The 27,781-nt window shown below is 35.3% G+C and overlaps 1 protein-coding gene across 1 annotated transcript in view; it reads left to right on the top strand.

Moving 5' to 3' along the window:
* The window catches only part of LOC144450468 (presequence protease, mitochondrial-like), a 44,233-nt gene extending 23,215 nt beyond the window's left edge, over positions 1-21,018 (top strand). The window contains exons 4-25 of the mRNA XM_078141079.1: positions 2,648-2,799; positions 4,028-4,142; positions 4,834-4,930; positions 5,941-6,101; positions 6,692-6,818; positions 7,995-8,083; positions 8,491-8,619; positions 9,312-9,425; positions 9,653-9,749; positions 10,710-10,983; positions 11,721-11,837; positions 12,082-12,211; positions 12,855-12,975; positions 13,481-13,557; positions 14,773-15,039; positions 15,340-15,460; positions 16,364-16,476; positions 17,111-17,164; positions 17,484-17,555; positions 17,835-17,949; positions 18,940-19,073; positions 20,785-21,018. Of these exons, the coding sequence (XP_077997205.1) occupies positions 2,648-2,799; positions 4,028-4,142; positions 4,834-4,930; positions 5,941-6,101; positions 6,692-6,818; positions 7,995-8,083; positions 8,491-8,619; positions 9,312-9,425; positions 9,653-9,749; positions 10,710-10,983; positions 11,721-11,837; positions 12,082-12,211; positions 12,855-12,975; positions 13,481-13,557; positions 14,773-15,039; positions 15,340-15,460; positions 16,364-16,476; positions 17,111-17,164; positions 17,484-17,555; positions 17,835-17,949; positions 18,940-19,073; positions 20,785-20,911 (2,803 nt within the window). The 3' untranslated portion in view covers positions 20,912-21,018. The remainder of the gene's footprint in view (positions 1-2,647; positions 2,800-4,027; positions 4,143-4,833; positions 4,931-5,940; positions 6,102-6,691; positions 6,819-7,994; positions 8,084-8,490; positions 8,620-9,311; positions 9,426-9,652; positions 9,750-10,709; positions 10,984-11,720; positions 11,838-12,081; positions 12,212-12,854; positions 12,976-13,480; positions 13,558-14,772; positions 15,040-15,339; positions 15,461-16,363; positions 16,477-17,110; positions 17,165-17,483; positions 17,556-17,834; positions 17,950-18,939; positions 19,074-20,784) is intronic.
* Positions 21,019-27,781: the final 6,763 nt, after the last annotated feature.

The raw sequence follows: 27,781 nt of genomic DNA, 5'->3' as shown, positions 1-27,781 counted from the left end.
ATTTGTAACATTTATTCAATGATATGGATAGCTATCCAAATTTTACCAACACAATCTGACCTCGTGAAACCTGTTTTACGTTTAACTTTATAGTTTGTAAGTCAAATTGATCCGTCACAGTTCAGAACATTGTTGATATCAAGTTTACAGTGACCTAGAAATTTGAAGGATCAAAGTCTAAAACAAATATAAATTAGAAATCTATTTTTCTGTGAGTAGTTAAGAACTTCAATGAAAACAAAATGAAAGAGAAAATCATGTCTTAATTTACAACGAAGGGGAACTTTATTTTTGAAATTTAAGAAGTGAAACATTGTAATTGAACATGTCATAATGTATCTAAATATAATAAAAAATCATATAATATGATTATAATATAATATATTATAATTTAACTTTTGACTCTGGATATAGAAATAGTGTATGACCATGTTATACCAGGAAGTAGAGCCGATACAGTGGAACTGTTTGTTGTACTTGTTGAAATAGACATAACGTCACTGCTACAAAAATAGATTCTTGGCATTCTTCCAGTAAGACTATGATTGACAACTAGTCTATTGTATGTGAATGGTTTGCCTGTAACTTGTAAGACTTCAAGGAAAATAAAGTGAAAATTGAAGTGGCCATATGGATGAGGATTGGGTATTTATTTTGGATTTTATAAAACAATCTTATCTTAGTCCCACTTGAAAAATCAATGTGAAACGATATGTATACCAAATCTGTGTTTGCAACTCAATAAATTGCAAACATTATAAAATGTATAGAAAGTGTTATTGTACGTACAATAACAAACATTTTTACACATTTATCAGTCTTTTGTAATTTATTGAGTCACAATTGAGTATTTGGCATATGTTGTTTTACATTTATTTTTCAAGTATACTAGTGGGATGCCATGATAAAACTGTTTTATAAATTAAAAATCCTTAATCCATGTGATCTCTGTACCGTCACTGCTACAGTGATAGATTCTTGGCACTCTTCCAATATAACTACAATTGACAACTATTCTATTGTATTTTGAATGATTTGTCCTGCAAGACTTCAAGGAAAATAAAGTGAAAATTAATAAAAAAATAGTGAAATTCCTGTGTTTCTCTTTGTATTGCCTTCCACTTTACACAGAAAAGGTATGATGGTATCTCAACTACATGTACATGCGTAGTCATGTTACTAGATCACTCAGGCTATTCTGTTCACGGTGAAGGTGACCATGGGTTGCTAAGGGTGATAGACCGATTCACCTAACCCTCCTATTTATCACTATCACAAGAAAGCCCAAGGTCTAGCAGCTAGACTACTAGATGCCTTATTAAAGGGGCACAGGCTGAGTTTAGACGGTTTTAGTAATACAAAATACTTTACATAAAACCATGGCTAAACTAATCAAGTATAGTGTTTACAACGATTCATGTAGCTGTTGCATGAAACTTCTAACCAACCATCCAACTCATGCGTTGTTTAACTTTTAACCAACCATCTAACGTGTGCGTTGTTCATGTAATGACAGGGATTTCTTCAGATTTGTTGATACGTACCAACAATTACATCACCAAATCTTTCATATATTATATCTAAATACCAGGATTGAATTATACCAGTATCAAGTAATGAATAAGTGTGCTTCAGTAAGTAGAATACAATATGTAACACTTCAGAGGCAACAAAAATTGCATCCAAAAACCGTCTAAACTCAGCCTGTGCCCCTGTAACCCTTACAATGCCATGTTTGCATATGCAGACAAGTTTACTCATTTGCATAAGCCCGATTTTCACCTCTTCACCTCATATCTGGGTGAAATATTCATTTGACAATTATATGTAATGTGTGGATAAGGAAGAAAATAGGATCGTTGTATGTTTTATTATCCTTTTCAAGTTAATATTGATAATTTTTAGAGTAGGTAAGATCCTACTCCGTAATTGAAAACGTCCTTGGCCTAGGGAGTCTTTTGCATGAAAAGTCCTTGGCCTAGGGAGTCTTTTGCATTAATAGTCTATTGCATCTTACATTATCTATCACACCTCTCAAAACAACATTGTTTGGTCTTGGATTAAAATATATCAAGCTACTAACTTTGTTTATTATCCACAATGTCTTGTTTCAGTGTACAGCAAATTTCTATTAAGGCCAAATAAAAAAATTGTTTGTTTCTGATAGCTCATCAACTGACTATAGTTTAAGCTGCCGACCCTAAACATTTTTTTTAGTGTGTATGTGATCAAGTTAAAGTGATAAACCACTGGATCGATAGATTTAAAAATTTGGTAGGGACGTTGCTTAAGGTGTATAGAGGAAGAATTGTTCAATTAAATGAAAGCGATCCAATCAGTGGTTTTCAAGTTATTTCCAAAAGAGTGATTTTCTCTCAAAATAGGTTGTCTTTTACAATGGAAGTCTATATGGTATAGCTATATTATACTGTTAGATAATTACTCGGCCAAAGTCCATGGGATGTTCCATTATCCTGTAGGGATGTTTTCATAAATGAGGTGTGTTTCTCCCACTGTTTGTATATATCAGACATTGGATTTCAGTTGTACGCATTACAATTGGCAGTATTTTTATGTGTACTTACACTCATTGTCCAAGCACAAGTAATATGAGATTTCTTTTGTTGTTTTTTTGTTTTTTTTTCAGTGTTGGATTTCGTACAACACCAATGGACGACACAGGAGTACCCCATATATTAGAACACACTGTACTATGTGGTAGTCACAAATATCCAGTACGAGATCCATTCTTTAAAATGTTGACAAGATCACTGTCAACTTTCCTCAATGCTATGACTGGTAATTATAATCATTATTTTCAGTACATTTGTATATCGAATATTGATGTAAGGCTTATCGGTGCGTTAAAGGGGCACAAGCTGAGCTTATATGTCCTTAGGCGTAGTTTTTGCTGCACACAGTACTCACAGTATTGTACTTACTGTAGTACACTTAACCACCACTTGCAATTGACTGAATTCAAACCTAGTATTGAAATAAAAGTTGTAATTGATCCAATGATGTAATTTATGATACGTATCAAAAAATGTTCAGGAAATCCCTGCAATCAACTGTTCTAACAATGCCAGAAGACAATCGTATTGTCATTGAAGGCACACATCGATTTTAACGTCATACTGGAGTGCGGTTTTACAAATGTGTTTAAGTTTTTTCATTTGAGTAAAAAACTTATAAACTCAGCTTGTGCCCCTTTAATAACACAGTCACAGTCACAATATATGTTATGGAACTTTTGCCACTTCCAAGATTCTTCGCATCCCAGCCAATACCACACCATGTATTGTGTATGTGCAGTGGGTTCTACATGCACTGCTCAGTGAAACAGATTTCACTTGACCATACCCTGGATTTACAGTTATCTCTGTCATTGACGTTTAGCCTTTGTTCTATCAAATCACTCTTAAAATTAGACTTTTCAAAAGGTCAACATGTTTTTCCATCATTTCATTATAAGGCCAAAAAGAAATAATTGCTTGGTTTCAGTTACTTGATCTAGTTTTTTTACTGCCAACCGTAAACTTTTTTTTTACGTATTCAAGAAAAAACTAATAAAACCACAAAAATTGTGAAGTCTCTCCAGAAATAATGGATGAGGGAACTGACATCAACTTAAAATTAATATAAAAGTGTTCTTCCAATCTGCAATGTCTTTTACATTTGATAGGAAGAATTAAACAACACAGAGACCATTTGGAAAACAATAGAAAACCTGAACCTAGACACTCAGACATGAAAAAAATATATAATGAAAATTTTTTAAAAGTCTACCAGTATGATTTCAAATTGACTAAAAATGAATCAAGTCTACATTTAAACATACCTACTCAAGTCATCAAAGGTTGGTGCTGAAAACAATCTTTCATTTCTACCTCCATTATGTTATTGTTATACATCGCCATACAGGTATCTATAACTCTTGTCTATTTTTTTCAGAATTTTTTTTTTTTTCGTTTCATTTTTGTTACATTTACACTACTATGTTACAATTTTTGTTTTCATTTCACAGCCAATGACTACACAGTGTATCCGTTTTCAAGTCAGAATTCCAAAGATTTTGAGAACCTTATGTCAGTTTATCTAGACGCTGTCTTCTTTCCTAGACTCAAAGAAATGGATTTCAGGTATTGTGTACTAAACATATTTAGCTTTCCACTGTCGGTTTTTAATAACTTGACGCACTATGCTACTCAACCCTGAAGATGACCTCCTGTGTGAGGTTCGAAACATTGTTAATAAAATTTAACATCGACAAAAAGACTTGGTATTCCTTTTACCAAACCCATTTTAGTCAACTTCGATCAGAAGAAAAAAATTGAACAGTGTCACCTGACTACTATGTGCAGTGTCACCTGACACCACACTCTAGTGTAGGTGGAATATTGTATTCACTGTGCTAAATTTATCAAAGGAATATTTGTTCTCACAGAGTCGAAAAAAATTTCTTGGAATTCAATCCCTAGTTTTCACTGACATCTCTACAGCATTGTCAGGGGGGCGTACTCTGGCTGTTATCAAGTGTCTCAGAAGAGATATAAGAAACAAGCTGGAGGGATACAGCTGGGATTATAGTACACCCCTGATGATGCAGACATGATGTCAGCAACAAATTTGGACTCACTTTCAAGTAAATTTTGACTCTGTGAAAAGAAATTTTCATTTGAGTCTACGAACCGAGAGTCTGTGAACATTTATATTCTCAATATCAATTTAGTGATTCATTTACTCAAATATGGAAAGTAATTTTTCAATTAACTAATAAAAATTGAGACACACAACAATTTAAATTTAATTATATTTTGTATTTCATCACAGTCAGGAAGGATGGAGGCTAGAACATGAAGACGTCAACGATTCAAAGTCTCCGATAATATTTAAAGGAATTGTCTTCAATGAGATGAAGGGAGCATTAGTAAGTACAGTACATTAGTCATGTTGTCAGAAAAACAAAAGATTTCATCTTTTGGCCACTAGGAGTGCTGTTCGCAAGCCATATTTCAGCCGAACTGAGGCCCAGATTAATGGAGTATAGTCTAGTTCCAATATGTTACAAGTTATGATTACTCTGATCATCTCCACTGACTACGTCTAGCCAAAGACTTTATTCTAGCACAGAAATCTGTGCTACCCCAACATCATTCATATAAATGTGATGATGTTTTATCGTCCCCATGTGATTTTAGTTTCAGACAGCAAAACAGCTGCACTAATTATATTATTAATGAGCAATTTTGTGAAAGAAACCAATTACACCTGTCTGTCAATTTGTGATGGATTACTACTGACATGTGCTATTTACCTTTCGCCAGCATGGGGTTTAGCCAGATTAACGGTAAAATATTCAACTTCGACCAGATGTAGTGACTCTGTGAGTAGAGATGTTCGTAGTAATCATAACTCATATTGTATTGGAACTTCAACTAGACTAAGTTGAATATTGTAGCATAAAAGATAACATAACATACAGTTTAATTAAGATAGTTTGTATTGCGATAGTCTCTCTTACAGTCCTCTCAGCTTGACATCGCTAAAATGGTTGTTTTGTATGTACTGATATCTACTGCGTAATTGTACTCAAATATCCTTGTACTGTGCACTCTCACCGATGACATAGGGCTAACCCTTCACTGACATGTTACTGCAAAGCTTTGCAATAATACAGAGCTTCGTAGTAACACGTCAACCAATTAGCCCTATGTGATGCACAGTACAAGGATGTTCGAGTATACACAGGAGAAATCGGTATATACAAAATAACCATTTTAGTGCTGTGAAACTCCGAGGACTGTATGAGAGTCTAGTATCGCAGTTACATTTTAATAGTCAGATGTAGTCGTATGAATGTAGTAATACCAATAATGTGATAAAAATATATGTCAGTAAATTAATCACTTTAAATGAATGATTTGTTTTTCTTTTCAGACAAGTCCAGATCAAATATTTTCTCTAAATGTCCAAAACAAAATCCTTCCAAGTCATACATACGCTACAAACTCCGGAGGGGAACCGTTGAAAATTCCGGATTTGACTGTTGAACAGCTGAGACAGTTCCATGCGACACATTATCACCCAAGTAATGCAAGGTGAGGTGTACATTAGGAATAAACTTTTAGTGAGTATTGCTTGTATTAGTCTGGTTGTTAATTTGGCCAAGATTTAGAAACTCAGTCACAGAGGAAGGGAATATCAAAAAGATATATTCTGGTTAAACTTCATTTGTTTAGTCCATAACTCCCTCCCCACTACCCCTGAACGTTCACAAGTGCGACATCAACACATTTATTTATTATGTAAACTACGATGAAATTTGTAGCAGTCACACCACTATTAAAGCTAACTACAATGTATTCATGATGTGCAAAAACATTAACCTACTAACGGAAACCTGGCACTGTATATCACATTTAGCAGTATTTTTAATCAACTTATGAACATCTCATCCATAAATTCAGAATCTGTTATTATCGTTGAAGGTGTCGAAGATTTCAAACTTGTGGTTAGAAGTGTAAAATGAAGTTCAGCAACCGCATTGATGCCAGACCCCCTGCCCCTCTAAACAAACAAAGTTTGTTTTTTGAGCTTGTGTGACATTGTGCGATTGTCCCAAATGTTTACAATATTAAATGTAAAGTTAACACTAACAGTCAAATTGTCTTTTTTTATGTATTTAAAGGTTTTATACATATGGCGACATGCCAATGGAGCGCCACCTAGAGTTCATTCAAGGCCAGGCTCTCAGTAAATTTAGAAAAATCAACCCAAATACTGAAGTACCCAATGAAATGAGATGGACAATGCCTGTAGGTATACACTTAGTAATATAGTAAATTCAAGTTTGAAATATGGTTTATATGCAACAATTTCTCGATTTTGGTGAAAATCGCAATCATTTAAGATTCTCAGAAACTTTGTTAAAACTTTCCAATAGAATTGGGTTATTTACTTTTGAAAGACTTTGTGTTTGATGTAGCAGTTTTGATGTGGTACCACTTTATAAAATACATTGTGCTGATGTCACCAATTTTTGTACACAAATTGCAATGACGTCACCAGTTTGTGCTTACTTTATAGAGCGTCGCGTATAAGTAACTGGTGAATGCTAAACAAATTCGTGAAGATTGTACAATTTTTTAGGCATAGACAGGATGATGTTTTCGTTTCATCAAAAAAAGTAGCAGTTTGTAGCTTCCAAAATCACCTCATTAGCTTACCGGTATATTAACGTGGAACTGGAATACCAAGGCATGCCAGAAAATCATGTGCGAAACAGGTGATATTGAGAATGAGTATCATTTTATTTGTGTTTGCAAATTTTACGACGATCTGAGATATAAATATTTACACTTATATTACTTTACGGAACATTTGTATCATAAATTTGTAATTTTGCTTCAGTGTCAGAAAACAAAGATTGTCAGTGATCTAACCAAGAATGTTTTTTTTCACCTTTAGACGTCGGCAGAAACACTTTGTAACAGATTTATAACTCTTTATCTTTGTTTATCTGTCAATGTTTGTTTGTTTGAAACTTATTTATACCATACTATCATTAGTCTCGGTTACCCAGACTCTCACCACTGGGAGCTCTTCTACAAGACCACTCAAAAGGGAGTCTGGGAAAACTGTGTTTCAACTACCCCGTGATGGACGTCACACAGTACATTTCTTCCAAGTCATAAAAAGTGGGCTTACGAGGCCTGTTTGTTGTAGTTTAGATGTACGATGCCTGAGAAGTGATAACTTGTCGCGAAAGTTCCTAAATTGTTTAGCCTAAAATGTTGGGTGTGTAGTATTCCCCAGCATGCACTTCTCTGATCGGTACTTCCTGCACAGGCGAGTTGGAGTCTCGTTTCCCCAGATTCTCGTTTGGGATGGTCTCGTAGGCAGGGCTCCCAGTGGTGAGAGGCTGGGTAACCAAGACTTTACTATCATTAGCTTATATAAACTGATATCTCAATGTCATGATTGTATTTCAGAGACAAGATCATGTTTATTGTACAGTAGATCCCATGGCTGCTGACCCAAACAAACAAACCACACTATCTATCAACTTTCTGCTTGGCGAGTAAGTTGACCCAATTGCGAAAATCATTCAGTAGTTTTGAGTGTTTTGAACGTTTCAATATTTCTAATCTAATGTGTATCATTAAATTATAAAAAATTGATTTCAAATAGTGTTGACCAATGAAACAGAAATAAGAACATTTTTACAAATCACGTAAAACATATAACTGGAAAATGTATACATGCCAGAATATACATGATATACCCATTGGTTGGTTGGTTGGTTAGTTGGTTGGTTGGTTGGTTGGTTGGTTGGTTGGTTGGTTGGTTGGTTGAATAAAACAGTAATTGAATAATTCATTAATTGGTTTGGTGATCAATTATGTGACTGATTTGTTGGTGGATTGATTGATTGATTGATTGATTGATTGATTGATAAATTGATTGATTGTAGCTATTTGTCATCAGTATTACAGACACCTTTGAGTCATTGGCAGTCGGCATTCTATCATCCCTGCTGGTATCTGGACCAACGTCACCCTTCTATCAGTCTCTACTAGATGCAAATATTGGCTCTGACTATGCACCAATTACAGGGTAAGTGATGCTACAGTCCCTATAAGAGGTACCTAAAACACTGATTTTGTAGCGCAGTAAGTAGAGAAAAACCTGCCCATGTTCCCATGGTATTTTACAATGTGTAACAGAGAACTAAAGCATTTCAGCTACTTGCCCCAGGTGTAAAATAACAATGTATTTATATCAGTATGTGGTCTCAAATGTAGTATACCGGTATCTGTAAACAATGTTTAGTCATTGGGAAGGGTAGACCATAGTAATGATGAGGCAATAAAACTTGTCTATATTCTAATTGTGACACAATTGGGTTTCCTCTGCTGGCAACACTGTTTACAAATTGAGTACATTTAGAGTGACCACAACAGGGCTAGTTGATAATTAAACACTGTAACAGTTATTTTCCACCATTCTAACTGAATGGGGCAAGTAGCTGAATCACTTTTAGTTATCCGTTACACAGTGTAGTATGTGTACACTTCTCGAGTTCAATATCAAGTATATGGTAAAGCAAGAGTCCATGGTCATTCCATGACATTCTAGGAATCACCCTTCTCTCAAAGCTTATATCCTCACACTGTTAATTTCAATATCATGGGATAATTTGTAAAAAGTAATAGAGGTAATATAGAGAGAGTGGACACTGTCAGTGATCAGTTATAATAAGTTTTGGGCTTAGACGTATGATGTACATGTATTTTTATTACTTATAGGTATAGTTCCTCTACAAAGGATTCTACATTCTCCATTGGATTGAAAGGAATTGGTGAAGATGATGTAGAGAAAGTTAAACAAATTATAGAAGATACCTTTGATAAAGTTATACAGTAAGTATTTAGAGGCTATAAACATCATCACCACCGTGTGATGTTCATCATCATCGTTGTTGTCATCATCATCATCATCAGCATCATCATCATCATCATCATCATCATCATCATCATCATCATCTAAGATTTGGTCATTTGTACACAAGTGCTTACATGTATTCTGACTGAATGTACAGAAAGTAAAAGAGCTTTATATAATATACCTTCCACTGTCAACATTTCAGAGATGGATTTCCTGAAGAGAGAATAGAAGCTGTGTTACACTCAATAGAACTGTCATTAAAACACCAAACAACAAGTTTTGGACTGGGACTGATCAGTGTAAGTATATTTCTATATCTGCCAAGTTTCATTTATATTTATCGCAAGTATGAGTGAGTGACAGTGTTTTTGAAGGCCTTAGTAGCCAGTGATTTTGTTAATGTTTTGGATACCGTGCAATAGGGTGATAAAATTAGGTGAATTGTTTTGATGGGAAATAACAGAATAACAACTGGAGAACTCGCACAGCTAGACAGAATGCCATTTCCAAAATCACTAGTAGGGATCCCTCAGACTTTGGTACATGGGTAGATTTTGCTTAATTTCATACCACACTTACTAAGAACACTGGTAGGGAACCCTTTAACTTGAATACCTGGGTACATTTTCTCTACTTACCAAACTTACCAAAAATGCTGTTAGGGGACCCCTTGACTAGGGTACCTGGAGTACATTTTGTCCAAACTTTACCAAAAACACTGGTAAGGAATATCTACTTACCACACGTACCAAAAACACTAGTAGGGAACCCTCAGACTTTGATACCCTGGTACATTTTGTCTACTTACCAAACTTACCAAAAATGCTGTTAGGGAACCCCTTGACTAGGGTACCTGGGGTACATTTTGTCCAAGCTTACCAAAAACACTGGTGGGAATAAGTACTTACCACACTTACCAAAAACACTAGTAGGGAACCCTTGACTCGTGTACCCGTTACATTTTGTCTACTTACCAAACTTATCAAAAATATGGTAATCGTAGGGAACCCTGGTAAAATGACAAGTGTAGTTAAATAAATTATATCTTTTTTACCGCTCTACTTTGACACATTGTTACCAGGGTAACAAGTATTTCTGTATTCACTACTAGCACTGTTGTTATTGACTTCAATCCATAGCATGTGATATTTAATTTGTTATCCAAGCTCCTAGAATTGTGCCAAGAAATAATGCACTTCCGGTAATAACATCATATTGTACAATTCATTCAAATATTTGTTTTTTTCTTTTATTAACAGTCCTTGATGTCGAGTTGGAATCATGATGCCGACCCTATTGAACAATTGCAAATTAATCAAAATGTGGACAAATTCAAGAAATCACTTGAGGAAAATCCCAGGTTCTTACAAGATTTAATAGTCAAATATTTTAAGAATAATTTGCATAAATTAACATTGACTATGTCACCTGATCCAGAGTATGAAAACAAGAAAGCTGAGGAGGAAAAGAAACTATTGAAAGAAAAACTGAAAAGATTAAATGATGAACAAAAGGTGGATGTATTTAACCATGGTAAATGAAACATTTGAAATATTTTAGTCTCTCATTTTTCAAATGACACACACGAACACACACACAATCACAAACACACACACTTGCTCTAAATCTCGCAATTCAAACGGCTCAGCATATTTTTGTCGCACCTACTGAGCCAACGAATTCTAAATCAACTCTCTCTCTCTCTCTCTCTCTCTCTCTCTCTCTCTCTCTCTCTCTCTCTCTCTCTCTCTCTCTCTCTCTCTCTCTCTCTCTCTCTCTCTCTCTCTCTCTCTCTCTCTCTCTCTCATTTTTCAAGATTCACACACATGTGCACATGCATGCAGGCACATTTATACATTCAAATCCCCCACTCTCACATAGCACAAACAAATACTCACACATGAAGATATGCATCCATAACTTGTGAACATACATACATACCACACATGAACATTTGAACAAGCAAACATATGGAGTGGTTAACGTGGTTGAATTATCAAACCATTCTGATGTCTTTTGGCAGTTAACATTATAGTCTCACGTCTAAATATTTGTCTTTCTTAGGATCTGAATAGTATTTAACATTGTTTATGTCAAATTTCAAACTCTAACAGAGTATTAGTTTTTGTAGTTTTCCACTTAGTGTTATTGTCCAAGTTTCAAAGGAGCACATGTAATGTATTTTGACGAGTGTAATTATGGCTAGATAATTAATGAACAGTGCATATAGAGGAATCATACCATTCATTCTCTATTTTTTTACTCCACAGGAGTTGAACTCGCTAAAATCCAAAATAGCCAGGAGGACTTGTCATGTCTTCCAACTCTACTAATAAGTGATATCAGTCCTGAATTGAAAAGAACGGAAGTCAAGAGAACAACACTAGGTATGTGTGAGTTAAGTTTCTATGAGAGCCATAAACATTGAAAATAGAGTTCACATTGTTTGTAAGTTGGTCGCTAAATATCCATGTACATATACTGATGTCATTGTTAGATTAATTTCTCTTTGAACTCTATAAACAAATATATGATTACTAGAATTACATTGTCATACATCATGTGAAAGCAATTTTGCTGATGTGAAAGAAAGTAATGGAATCACAACTCTTTTCTTCTATTTCGTTACAGAAACAGTACCAGTACAGCTGTGTGAGCAGCCAACCAATGGAGTGTCGTACTTCAGAGCTATAGCCAGTATGAATAAATTACCTCGAGAACTTTTAGCCTATGTACCTCTATTTTGTAATGTTGTAACAAAGTAAGTACAAATTCTTTAAACGTAACAATTTTAGTACACTTTATTTGATGAAAATTTGACACCCGGGTTCTATCTTGTTGTCGGTGGCCAAGTGGTTAAACCACTTGCCTCTTACCACTGCAGTCGGGGTTCGAACCCCATTCAGGGTTCGATTAAATTTACCCCGCTGTAAGTAAGAAGAGTGTCGTTCAGTTTGACTCTACCGAACAACGCAGGTTTTCGCCGGGTACTCCGGTTTCCTCCTGCATTAACACTGAACCCATGAGGGATGGCCCCCACTGGACTTCTTGGGAGACAAGTGTTTAAATGCTATCCAGTATAAATAAAGAACTATCCAGTATAAATAAAGATTATTATTATTATTATTATCGATCAAAATTAATTTCACAATATAATCTTTCATTCATTAACATTTTTTTTTACTCAAAACATTTCTCTTTGCCATATGACATTCGCCAAGCTTCCAGCCTGGATTGTTTCCAAAAAAAACCTGAAGACTTATTTCTTCACCAAAGCCTATGATGTGCTTTAGCCATTCAGTGCTATGGAACAGAACATTACTCTGGAAATTGGTGCAATAGAAATTTGATTGATTGATTGATTGATTGATTGATTGATTGATTTGCCTGTCTTTCTCCTGTAGACTTGGTGCTGGTGACATGAGCCACCATGAGTTAGCTCAGAGAGAGGAATTGAAGACAGGTGGTCTGAGTGTATCTACCCATACTGCATTGCATCATAGTAATATGAATAGCTTTGATCAGGTAGGACTTAACATGTGATCTTAGTCAGCAGCGTTGAGTGAAAAATTTTGACCAATACATGCACAATTTGAGACTGACGGTTCTTTGATACGATATCAAATGTTCCATGAACATGAACAATATACCAAAATTCATTTTGGGGGTTTTTTTGGGAGGTTTTTTTTTTTGTTGTTTTTTGTTTTTATTTACCAAAAGTCAGTTTCTCCTATCGTATACAAAATATTGATGCTATACAAAGTTTGAAATATTAGACTCACAAAGGGATGATATGTGTATAAGAGGGTATACTTGTACTAAGTAATGCACATCCAGCAAGGATTGTGGAACATTTGCTCTCTAAGATGTAGACTAACTTTATGTTTACAGAAACACTATATTGCTGGCCTTGTATATCAAAAAATGAATTAATTAAATATAATAGTATATTGTAGATGCGATAGTTTCCTTATCAATCTGGTTGAACCATACATATATATCTTGACGATTAGTGGTTTTTGTTTTACAGGGTATATTATTTTCATCATATTGTCTTGATCATAACATGGAGGATATGTTTGAATTATGGACCGAAATCTTTCAAAGGTATGATGTGTTGTCACAAATTTATTTAGTCTAGTTCCTATACAGTATCATTCCCATTTATACCTCCATTCACAGTCTCGTTCCTATACAGTATCATTACCATTTACACCTCCATTCACAGTCTAGTTCCTATACAGTATCGTTACCATTTACACCTCCATTCACAGTCTAGTTCCTATACAGTATCATTACCATTTACACCTCCATTCACAGTCTAGTTCCTATACAGTATCATTACCATATATACCTCGATCCACTCACATAGTCTAGTTCCTATACAGTATCGTTACCATTTATACCTCCATTCACAGTCTAGTTCCTATACAGTATCGTTACCATTTATACCTCCACTCACAGTCTAGTTCCTATACAGTATCATTACCATTTACACCTCCACTCACAGTCTACATGTAAGTCGTTACTCTGGGAGTCCTGAGATGCATGAGATGCAATTTAAAATTCATCTACAGCCACCCACACAGTAATTAACATCATGTCTTTGTTAATCAATCACAAAATTGTAACCAATAAAACAGTCCCTCATAAAGTTAATGTTTATTAGGGCAGTTATGTAATGTCCAAATACAGTATATTTGTCAGCTCAGGATGCTACTTGTACACTGTTTACATCACTATAACAGTTTGGGTTCACTGATTGGATAACAACTTTTTGGGCTGATTGAGGGACTTTGACCAGACTGTGGTTTAGTTAGAGACCATGTTGGCATCCACACTACAAATTTATGTGAAAATATAGAACTACACTATAGCATTTACTTGTAAACTGGGAAAAAAATCCTGAGAGATACCATAAACAATAATGACAGAATTTTCCAGAGACCAAATCTGAATGTAATACTATAGCATTCATATAAAGCATAAAGGATACTGTTTCAATTGGTTTATTTACAGGCCCAGCATATGGGCTTTCTAATTAATGTAGTCGATTAGCAAATGAATTTATACTTTTACACTTGATATGGATGATATGAACGATTGTGGTACATACAGAAAATGTTTTACTTTGGTGTTATGGGTTGTATAATGTATGATGGGAACTGTATGTGCGGGCCTTTGTGTGTTTATGTAGGTAGGTTTTCTGTATGTATATATGTATTCATGGCTGTGTTTGTGTTTCAGTAATTGTGTGTGTGACTATTGGTGTGTGGCCATCCTGTGTAATTTAACTAAAAATGCATCCGTATTTTAACTTAGGGCCAATTTAGAAGATGAAAATACACTGACAACACTGATACAGATGGAAGCAGCTGAGATGGCCAATTCACTAGCTTATCATGGCCATCACTATGCTATGTTATGTGCTGGTAGCTCACTTACACCACTTAGTGAAACCAAAGAACTACTCCATGGAATGACACAGGTCTCTATCATGAAGCAAATAGCCGAAAGCAAAGATCTGTCACAAGTTATCCAGAACCTGAAAACCATTGCACAGCTTTTACTCAACAGAGGGTCTCTCAGGTAAGAAAGAATAAAAGTGCACCCATTTCACTGTAGGCAGAATATATTTCTCCCAAATGGAGTCGCAATGTTCAAGTTTGTAGAAAAAACAAAAGATTGTATAGTTTGGCCACTAGGGGCATTGTTCAGAAGCAACTATTTGATGAGAATGCTGGCCTTTGTAGGGAATATGTGTTCTTTGGTGAAAGTAACTACAGGGAAACTTTGATTGGAAGGTTGACACATTGAAGATAATCTGGAATTCTTTTTTCTTTTCTTTTTTATAAATATACAATGATTAAATTGATGTCTTTCTTTCAGGTGTTCTTTAAATTCAAGTCCAGATAATTTAGTCTCGGCTGTTTCTTCACTGGAGAAATGTATCAATACCTTGCCTTCCCCAGGTGTACAACAAGCACAACCTAATGCTGAAATGATTGAGGTATATTGAAATGAATTTCCATTTTAATTCATGACTTTCACTTCAAGTTTATTCCCAATAACATCACAAAAAGTTAGCAAAAAAGATGAGAATGCAAATCTGAAAGTACATATAAGGTCTTCTCTGATACGACTTATTGATATATACAATGTTTATGTAACTATGGTTACTGGCACCAGTGTATGCGCATATTAATTTACTAGTGGTACTATAACAGAGCCACATGACATGAGAGTTTTAGTGTGGCGTACTCGCAATATTCGCATGAGTGCATGCAGTGTTCTCATTGGCTGTACTTTCACAAGCATGGTGAGTAAAAGTGAAGTGGAAAACACTGCAAGTATGAGTGCAAATACCCTGTGTATCCTCACTGAAACTTGCACATCATGGGGTTCTGTCATTAGGCCAGAAAAAAAAAGCTGTTCAACTACCTACCCATATTTTTGGCATTTCAATTTTTTTTTTTTTTTTTGGTGATGGGCAAAATATCCTCATGCTGGCTTTGCATGTCAGTGAAATGCACACTTTGTTTCAAAATTAAGGGAATTTCTTTATATTTTCTGAATAGTACATGTAACAATATACATTTGAGTCAATTCCAAATTATGTACTATCAGTGGTTTACTTGGCTCTGATGATGCATACAAGCATGAATTGAGATAAAATTAAACTGTTGCATATCCAATATTCACTAAACGAAATGAGCAAAACTTTTTGCATGCACGTGGGTATGCAAATGAGTTTGCGAGAGATCCTTGTACATGAAATTGTGTGATAACACAAGGCTAAGGTTGTCATGAATATAGAGTTGTGTTTCCTAAATAATAGATCTAATTCTAACGGAATCAAATACACACATACAGGTTCATCATTTTTTTAAATAATTTTTCAATATTTTTGTAGGTAGCTGATTTCAAGCCTTCTGCTAGGAGGATACATTTCCCGTTACCGTTTCCTGTTAACTACATGGGGCGATGTTTACCAACAGTAGGATATACTCATCACGATTGTGCAAAGTAAGAACTACTAAGGCCAAATTTAAAATTAATACTGTGTTTCTGATAACCCGACTGACACAAGTTTAAGCACCCGAACCTATTCATTTTATTTACATGCAAAAAGGTAAAACAGTAAAAATGTATTTCTTTTTCCGTGTACATCTTCATGCCTTTGCCTCATCTGTGGTCACTTTTTAAAAAATTTGTATTCCAGTGAGAAACCAGGTCTTTTTAAACTATAACAGTACCGTCTACGTAACGTGTTCGTCTACTTAATTTATAATTGTATGCATGTACTTCTTTTACACCTCATACTTACAGTCAGGTACATATACACAGAGCAACTTAAGTTTTGATAATGAAACAACACTTTACTCTACATCTACATCTGTGGTTACTTTAGTACCAGACTGTGTGTGTGTACTGCTATTGTGTCACTCAGTGAGGATGACTGGTCAGCCTAGATAAAAGTCTCATCCAATTACTGCTAATGTTGTTTCGCTCATAAAAAAAAAACATGTGTCCCCTACAAAGTGTTCACAGTATTTGGCAAAGTGTAGTAAAATTACAAGTTTTAATCAAGAAATGTTGACAAATTTGAATATTACACTGGTTTCTTTCTTCATTTGATTATTTTTTATTTTTTTTACAGATTAAGGGTACTTGGAAAATTGATGACAAGTAAATTCCTACACAGGGAAATCAGGTACGAAATATTTGACATCAATTCAGTAGAGATATCAACAAATGCTTTCAGTTCTAAAACTACAAGATTACAAAATACCGTCAGTCTTTCTACTTTCCATGTCAGGATCTCTTGTTATTGAGAGTACACACACCACACTTATACTTGTGTGTCATGGCTCAGGTTCTATCACAGTAAAACATTCAAAAAAGCAAGAACTGGTCACTGATATATCTGATATTCTGTAAAGTTTGTGAGGAGAAAGGCCTGAGGAAGATATTTACATCTTGTTCTTTGAGTTTTACATTATATAAACCGAGTGTTATTATTTCATTTTCAGGGAGAAAGGAGGAGCCTATGGTGGAGGCGCTTCCATGGGAACATCAGGAATATTTTCATTCTATTCATACAGGTAGGCATGTACATCTTTATGCATTGTTGATGCAGTGCACTCGTTCATATTAAACTTTTTTCAGAAAAATTTTGGTCTTTGTTTTGGATCTACAATGGAAAAAATCTTGACTTTAAAAGGTAGAAAAAAATTAAGTATTAGCACAGTTCCATTATTAGTTATGCAGAGAAATTATGATAAAAAAATGAATAGTTATATGCATAATATTGGATTCATGGAGTGCTTTAGACTTGGAATTCATAGAGAATAAGACTAAGACTATATTTTTGTACTTTCCAGGGATCCAAATACTGTGGAAACTTTGAATGCCTTTGAAGCATCAACAGAATGGGCTAAGGAGGGTAACTACACACAGCAAGATATAGATGAAGCTAAGCTGTCAGTATTTCAAACCGTAAGTACAGTGCTCTTAGATGGTGACATACATTATTACACATGTACCAAAGATTACTTGCATCAGTGCATGACAGTGACATGCTTGCTAGGGGTATTTACACTGTGGTGCAATATTTAAACAAATTATTGCATATCTGCATGCAAATGAGGGACGCAACCGTTCATTGAACACAAAAGCGTGCAATCGCACAGAATGATTTTTACAGAAATTTGCTGTTTTGGATAAACATATGTAATAATAACAGAGCCCCATGCCATGTGAGTTCCACTGTGAGTACTGTGGGGTATTTGCACTCATGCTTGCAGTATTTTCTTCAGCACTTCACTTGCTATGCTTGTGAAAGTACTGCTGCAGAGAACACTGCAAGCACTTAAACCCTGACTACGCCACACTTGCACTCACCCATCATGGGGTTCTGTCATTGTACTGTGAAAAGTCTTCTGCTGAAAATGACTAAAACTTGGGTATTGAAATAGCTTTGTAACCTATTACAAGTTCTTAATCCTGGTCTTGGTAGCGAGTTGACCGGTGTTTGGCGTAGTGGGTAAGGAAAGATACCAGAGTTGTAGAGTATACTCAAAACACTTCATTCTTTATTGCTACTTGTGGTACACTAAAGTTACAAACCAAAGATAATGAATAAACCAACTCCTAATAATATTCATGTACCTGCTCATGAATAGTAATGCAATGGAATAGGCAGGGCACATGTCACAAGCTTATTTACTGTACCAATGAAATGATGTGCAAAGCAACCATAGCTTGTCTGCAAACACACGGTTCAACAAAAGTTGAAAATATTTGGACCTGAGCAATACAAGACTCTCACAAAGTATATGGTCAAAATTTTTGAATGCCTGTCATGACAGACAAGAAAATATGCTAATTTAGCAGCCTTACAACAAATGTAAAGATTGGTATTAAAACAGTTTCATGAAGTGCGACACAATTTTAATTTATCACTTTTCACAAAAATGCATTTTGCAGGTAGACTATCCAGTGGCACCACCAAATCGAGGAATGACATTATTTCTAAGTGGAATCACAGATGATATGAAACAAGTACACCGAGAACAGTTAAAGAAAGTTACCAAGGACGACTTAGTACAAGTTGTACAGAAGTAAGTGTCTAATTTGAATAAATTACCATATACAAGCTAGGTTTATGTACTCATGTATGTTGATACGAATTGATGAATAAATGCACACTCGGAGCCTGAGACTACCACGGTGAAATAATGATTGCATAATTTGCTTATTTTAAAAATGTAAAGGTTTTAAATTATATGATAATATTTTTATATAATTATTATGATAAGTATTGATGATTAAATTTTGCATTTTTTGGCATACAATTCACAAAAAACTAAACCTTCCCAGAAAGATTAAAATGGATTTTGAAGGAGAAGTTTACTTTTTAAGATATTGTTCCTAAATATATTTCATTGCAAAGCCAGGGAAAATACGAGTGACCTAAGGGGCCTTGTCACTACGAGTTGCTAGACAAGTAGTGACAAACTCTTAGGTCACAAGTATTTTCCCAACTGAATGAAGAAAAATATTGAGGAATAATATTATTATACCTCGTCAAGCATAATTCAAGAAAAATTGGCAGAACTACATAAACACGAGTTGTTGCGACATAGAGCAACCAGAGTATATAATCCATATTTTCTGTTCAAAAACAATAACTTGACTTGTGCAAGGTATAATAATTGTTAATTGCATTTGTATGAGTTTAGAATAAACCGTTAATTGCAATGAATGACATTAACAAATAACTAACTGCAAAAGAATGTCTGACTGGTACAAATATGAACAAATTATGAATAAAAACAGATCACATTTTCATCCATGGATGGTCATCTGTACCTACATTGCGTGAATGAAAAAATTAAGCAAGGACAATACTGAACACTTGAGACCATACTGATGTATCAGAGCACAGTTTATACCTAGCTAAGATAACTTGCCATACTGCAATGTTTCAGAATTTTTTCAAGAATCCATTAATTGAAATAAATGACAAAACATTCCTGATGAAATGATGCTTCACAAAATTGCATTTTGTTGCATATATTGTTCAAAACATGACCTGCTAGTCAACTAAGGAGTCTTGTCACTACGAGTCGCTTTAAGTCCATAAAGGCCAGCAAAAACAAGTGGCCACTCCATTATGTTTTGTTCACTACTTTTTCGTCATTTCTTTTTTTAAATTCTTTATTTCACCTTTGGTATTTTTTGTGCAGATTCGTTGATCTTGTTCCAATCTGATTAAAATCCGATGTAGTGTAATCGGCGCGATTTCTTTTTTGCTCTTATGTTGACTGTCGCCCTTTCTTTTGTGAGCTCCCATTGCCTACATCTGACACGATATCATAGGTTTTCCCAAGCCACAGGAGAGTGCTGAGTGCATACACGCAATGAATGAAAATGCGCAATGCACCGAAATATACCGTCTGGTAAAGTACTTTAGAGCGCTCTGTTCGAAAAGAGCGCAGAGAATGATGTTATCATTATTGTTTGGTGGTTCTCTTTTTTTCAATTTCAAATGTTGAGTGTTAATTTGTAAGACAGATTCTGATCGGCTACTCAAGAGTATGAGATTTGGTTTGGGAAAACCTATAATGGTATTGTGTCAGATGTACAATGTAGGTAATGGGCGCTCACAACAGAGCCTACAACAGTAAACGTAACACCTAAAAAAAATTGTGCCATGTACACTACATCGGATTTTAATCAGAATGGTCTTGTTTGTGTCTACTTTGACATTTTACAAGCTTCTTTTCAAATTAGCTACATTCCTGCTAGTCTTATATTTTATATTTCCAGATATTTATCTAAAGGAACTCAAGTTGATGGTATATCATTCCTTGGTCCTGAGAGCTCTGTATCCAACGACAACAATGATTGGACGAAGGTTGTTGATGGTAACCCAGGATACATACACAGGAAGTAAAATTTAGCACTTAGTTAATCACACTTACATTCGATATTAATTGAAGTGAATTTCTTCAAATATTGTGTGTTGTACAAAATGTATTCAATGATTGAATTATGTCATTTAAGCACTGAATAAAAAAAAATCAATAAGAACACTCTCAATTGTTTCCGCTGTGACAAAATTTATTGTCATTAGTTTTACACTCGACGGGTTTGTCAATGGTAATAAATTACAGATAATGTAATGTGTTATGAAACACATATTTGCTTGGCCATATTCAGACACTATAAACACATTATAGTAGTCTTCCCGCTACCCTCATGGCCAGGCAATACGTGTTAACTAGATGCCACAATGTTTTAAGGGTTAAAGTAAACTTTTTTACGTAGAGTGGTTTCTGTAAGTGGTACCATTGCGATATCTTCACCTAGGTCTCTCGACCGTTGTTTCAAGCGGTTTTCAACTGCTGCGTTGACTTCTGTCATCATTGATAGTAAGTCAGTAGAATGGGCATGGCGTTCCAGGGTATCAACCAATTCCTGTATGTAAATGCTACCCTGATGAGGATTTCTGTATGATACGTATCCTTTGACAGTGGAGTAACCAATCATAAAATCTGCTGAGTCTGGTTTGTAATGTGGCCGGTTATTAGACAATCCTGCAGTCGCGTCACATGTAAGCCATTTTCCTGTCATGGTTTGTCCCCCTTGACAAGCTTGTATGAAGAAAAGCTTTGGTTTGCCAGCCAGTGTTGGAGAGTTTGTCGCTGTCACCTGCTGGACCAAATCATCTATATGAACAGCCTTCTCATCCGAACCATATACAGTACCACGACCACCATGTGACATGATACACACAACCAAAGTGTCAAACTTGCTGTGATCATAATGACTTACTATATCCATGATCATTTTAATGCCATTTGAACAGACATTATCAAAACACCCGACTTTGAACTTCAAATTTTTGAACACCGTCTCAAGTCTAGCTGTCAAAAGATAGAAGAAAAAACGAATATATAGTGACGCCATCATTCATTCATTCACCTGGCCTTCATGCTTATTCACTCAATTGCAAAGTAATTGAAAACTCAAAAAATAAATGCTGAATGGAAAGGTGTTGCAGTATGTATTGAAGATAGTATAAAAACATAAGGCAAAATTGGGTTGTCACACCACTTTAGACAAAATGTCCTAACCAGAAACAATTCTTCTTCTTGTTTGGCCTAAGAAGATGTTTTTTCAGCAGGACAATTATGACTAGTTATTAATTACTACTTATATTTATGCTATTCATGTGCATTTTTTTGAATATATCAATCAAAGGTACTCAAGCAATTCAACAAAAACTTATATTTCAATTGAAAATGAGACATTCTTTTATAAACATCTGAGAAATAAGTGACCAGTCATTATCCCTTCTCAAGGTCCAACTCTGTATTTCTTCACTCGGGTATTTTGTATTACCACGCTTGCCTTTGAAGGAAAGGCCCAATTGTAAGATCAGCACATATATTTATCATATCTAGAAATGTGGAACAGACGTTTTATTGAGTCCTTACTGTAACAGTTCTTGAGAAATTTTGCATTATATATATTGTGGATATCTGCCACAAATAATACAGGGTTTATTTCAGATTTGGCAGATTTGCAAACATAACAAACGTCCATATGCCCACTAATGTATGTCATGTTTGTGCCAGGTTTGTATGAAATTGATTGACTCCAGAATGTCAGAAATAGGGCTGTCCACCAACGGATCCGGGCAGAATCCCCTTCACCTGTTGATGACTGAAAACCCCGATGACACAATTCAATGAATGAAGTGGCTATTATACACTTTTCCTATCGCAGCGAAAATGTTTTACTGTCATTTTAGTTGAAAATGTAGATCTGACATCATTTTAAATGCAGTCCTACTTTTCATCAATAGGAAATGATGATGATCATAGTGTGGAAGTGTTGTAATGAGTGCATTCCCTGTCTTTTGTCAAATTGGAAATTTTGATTTACAACGCGTAATGGATAACTAAAACGTTTCAGCTACTAGTAAGCTTGCCCATTCACTTAGAACGGTCATATCTGATGTAAAATAATAGTGTTTCATTATCAGCCCAGATGGGGTCACTCTAAATGTACTTAATTTGTAAACAATGTTGCCAGCACCCGAAACCCAACCATGTCACAATTAGAATATAGACAGATTTTATTGACGTTTGATTCACTGATAGCAGTTACAGTTTACCCTTCCCAGTGAGTAAACATTGTTCACAGATATACTACATTTAGAGCAACCACATACTGAGCTGATAATTAAAACAGTCAATTGTTGTTTTACACTTGAAGGCATTGAGCCAAATAGCTGAAACGCTGTAGTTATCCGTTAGGCGTTGTAAAGATGTATTGATCAATGTATCACATATGTAAGTAAGTTTTAATTAACTATGTAATAATATAATGTCGTGCTTTTTATGTTATCACAGCCTATAATTCATGACTTATCATGTGGTAACTTACTTTTGTCGACATTAGACCCCTCTCGTCGCTCAAGACCACCACTAAATATTTTATTATTTATAATGATGGCAAGTCCACGTGGATCATTTGACATTGGATAAATACTACTTGCAAGTTCTTGTCTTCTAGGCAAGGTTATCGTAATTTGTGATGGCCGTGATGGTGGTGCTAATAGCCGTTGTTGTGTTGGTTGTAATGATGGTGGTAGTAATTGTGGTAGACGATGTAAATCTGGTTTTGGACTAAATGACATAGGTGGCAGACGCAAATGTTGTTCTCGACCCCATGGCACTGTTGGCATATGAAAATGTTGTTCTGGAGCACATGGCAATTTTGGCATATGCAAATGTTGTTCTTGACCCCATGACAATGGTGGCATATGCAAATGTTGTTCTGGAGCACATGGCACTTGCGGCAAATACATGTACAATGGGTTAGGCTCGAACAATGGCACTGGTGGTGGCGGTGGTGGATTGCCATGTATGTCTTGTGTAACCCAGACTCCCGGTAGTGGAACCAATGTTGGTAATGATCGAGGGAAGCAACGACGTTGCCAACGATGGAAAAAGGGGTTCATCTTCTATCAATATATCTCGTCACTTCACAAACCTCAAAGAATGCCTGGTTCACTGTTAAGAAAATAAGAGACATGTCATATATTCACACTACTATTTTTAATAAATCTACGTATAGTAGACATGTGACCATGCATACAGTTGTTTCATCATCATTAAACCAATATCATTAACAAAAAACGATTACGCCATGAGCTTACAAGTTCCATTTTTGTATGGTATAATAGCTATTGTAATGCAGTGATTGGCTGTCTTTGTTACACAGCTCATTGTCGCATGTGCAGGTGTGGTGTACGTACTTGGGGGTATATGCACGTGTATATATTATGTACTTGGGGTATATGCATTGTTCTCTGTGGTCGTACTTTCACAAGCGTAGCATGTAATAATGTTGTCGTTGTTTCACTACAGTGCAAATCCTACCAATTCTGTGCTAGTGTGTGTGCTCCGGTGCAAGTAATGAAATAATTGAAATGATTGATCACATGATTATGATATCAAGTGCGCTAACAACACCAGGTTGTGATTTCAGTGCATAGCAATGAACAACAAAACTAAATGGTGTTTGGACTACCTGTACATTCCACTTACAACTTAATTATTATTCACCCGTAAAAGCCTACATTATTAAATATTTCACTGGGAATTGCCACCGACTACTAGGATCTCTTTGGCATTCCATTTGTATTGCTGTAAACTCTGCTCACATTAAGAAAAGTCCACACAACTATTGTTTCATTACAATCTCAAACTCACTTTTTTCAGCTATCAGCAAGTCTTAATGAAACTCGTGTTTTCATTATGCAATTCATACACGTTGGAACGTTATCTCCTATTCTAATACAATGACAACACAGTTTTGGTATTCATTAAATAGAACAAACTTATTGTGAGCTAGTCGTTGCCAACTTATCTTGTTTCAACAGAAATGACTTAAATGCTTGAATTATTGCGTAGCTGTACTTTTTTAGTAATACATGAGTGGAAAACCCGAGCTGAAAACGTCACATTTCCAATCTAATGGTGTACTACAAAATTTATAGACATGTCGCCATCGATATGCCATTTCAACCGAAACAACATTAACTTCTACATTCCCCATGATCTAAATATGTATTAGCCTATCACACACCAGCTTCGAGACCCCTCTCTATCTATGCACATGTAGAGTTTGTTGTCATCTCCCTGACGCGTTTGTACACAATTCAGAAATGTCACCACTGAAGATTAGCTGTGTTTATGCATTTGTGTATTCATTTTTCATTTAATCGCGCATACAAGGCATACACCACATTTCTAGGGTCTGAAACTTCTTTTATGAAGTTGATCCTTAACTTGATTAACTTTATTCTTGATTCTTGGCAGAAGATATAGATTTGTGCATTTTCGTAAAATAATGCAAGTAAAAAAGTGACTTTGTACTGTGTGTGTCACACAAACTGAATTCACAATTAGCCTTCTTGTTGTGTGATGTTTGGGTTAGAAATCCGTATACCGTTTCAACAATACATCTACTCGCATTACCATCAGGCTATACGTCACAGCACCTTTAACACGAACAGTGAGATTTGAATACAGAAAAAAAATTGCCAAAGGGTTTCACAGTACTTGCCAAGTACTAGTATCTGCATCATGACGGAATAATGCACCTATGGGTTCAATTATTTTAAAATTCGAAGTAGCTAGAGAATCACTTAACTCTTTGCCATATTAAAAATATTTTGTGACGGTTATGGCCCGTGGTTGGGTATGAAGGAAAACAAGTTCCAGATTTTAAAAAAAATCCGTTCTTTTTATTTAAAAATACACCTTTTCCGTATAAAGCAACTGGTGTTCACCTGTAGTTCGACTGATAATTGTTCTGTTATAAACCCTGTTTTGAATGAAATTTCCAGGCTATTGATATCCCACTGTGTTTGGTGCTAATTTTGAGTATACTATGGTATATTTTTCAGTCAATGTATTCAAAAAAACATATGATTGTGAAGCTTATGTTTTCTTCTGGGTGAGAATCAGAGTTTTCATTGTATGTTCAAAAAAGGTCGTAATGTTTATGTCTGAGATTTAAAGTACATGACGTCATGGTTATAAATTAGAAATCTGCAGACGGTACGATGCTGCCCGGAAGCTCTTTACTTTTGTTTTGTAATGTTTGAGCCTGGTATGGCAAGAATGCAATAGAACAGGTTGATTTTACAAAATATATTTGTATTCAAGTTACCTCCAAAGTAGGGAATAAAGGTGGACAATTGAGTTAGTGTGCGGAATAGGGTGAGACCCCTAGCATAATCTAGATTTGTATCTTCTCCAACGACTGTACACTTGTTCAGATTACAACAAACACCTGCTAATGTTAGAGCATATCCGTCTTCGCGGAGTGTCATGTCAGCCAGTCATACAGGCCTATTTGAAGTATTTCACACATCTGTGATTTGTGCAAATTTTCCCTGAAGTGATTTATGATTGATAAGTGTAATTCATATATGGCAGTACTCCAAACAAAATGATAATTATTCATTATACGTAATTTCGTACATGTTGCTAAGGGCACTTGTGTTGACAACGAAGGCAAGTAGACGGCACTAGTGGGACTTTGGGTAATGTAAGTTTCCCACATTTCACCAACTGTTGTCTTTTAGCGGATCATGTTTTATTCAGTAATTTGCTTTCATTGTCTGAATTTTTTATGTAAGGTTTACAACAAATTTGATATCGTAGATCAGTTTTCCTCTTAGCTATTATTGGTACAACGCACTTCCTATACCTAGAGGATTTGGGTTCGAGACAACTAACTATACTGTTGATTTTTAGTGGTTGATTGTGATAATAAAGTTCCATTTCCTTAAAGTACATTTGATGGCATCTTGATATATTATATACGGATATTCCTGTATGTAAATATGTTTTACTTGTTTGAACAAAGTAATGTTTGTATATTTAATGAACTTACCGTTGTCTGGTTATACCAATGACATGACCACAATCCCGAAAAGGAATGTCCACGGCTGATTTCACCCTGCCTACCTTACAAGTGTCCGTGCTATAATCAACTGCGTTGTAAAGGTAATCGTCTGGTTCGTCACGTGACAACCCAAGTTGCATGGCGATCTACCAACCATGAATGGAAATATCTATACATGGGTTAAAATGTTGGCATTACCAACGTAAGTGTGTCTTGAGAGAATATTTTCTTGCTTGCACCTTAAAATAAAATCAAAACACGTACGGTTCTTTCAATTGGACCCATATGTTTAGCTGCACGTCTGTTATGAATGTTGGTCAGTACTAATAAAAGCTCGTAACGACTGTGTGGCTTCTCATTGATCTAAGTATAGCACGGATTTCTCATACAAAAAATACATACCAATAAGTGAGGAGGGTGACAGGAGCTGAAGGGGGAGACATTTTAAGTGACCATCTGGATGACTGTCGATATCGGTATTTATTTCATTAGAATTTTAACTAATACGGCGTAATAAAAACAATGTGTGGTTCCGATTACGCTCAATTTCAGAATAGGTGGGTAGGTTGATTTTTTATTATATTGTTTTTCATGTGTAAGTGTCTAGTTCAGATTTTCCATTGTTTTACAAATGGTATCTCTGTTATTTATTTCTTCATATAAGATGTACAGCCAGTACAGATTGGAAGAACAGTTTTATTTTGTCTTTTTTTTTTAAGTTGATGTCAGTTTCCGCATCCACTATTTCTCGTGACACTTCACAATTTTTTGTGTGATTTTATTATTATTTTCTCGAATACGTAAAAAAAGGTTAGGATCGGCAGTTAAATTT

The sequence above is a fragment of the Glandiceps talaboti genome, chromosome 20 (assembly GCF_964340395.1).
Source record: "Glandiceps talaboti chromosome 20, keGlaTala1.1, whole genome shotgun sequence".
Taxonomy (NCBI): domain Eukaryota; kingdom Metazoa; phylum Hemichordata; class Enteropneusta; family Spengelidae; genus Glandiceps; species Glandiceps talaboti.
The sequence above is the reverse complement of the archived record's forward strand: the minus strand, read 5'-3'. Positions and strand labels throughout refer to the sequence as shown.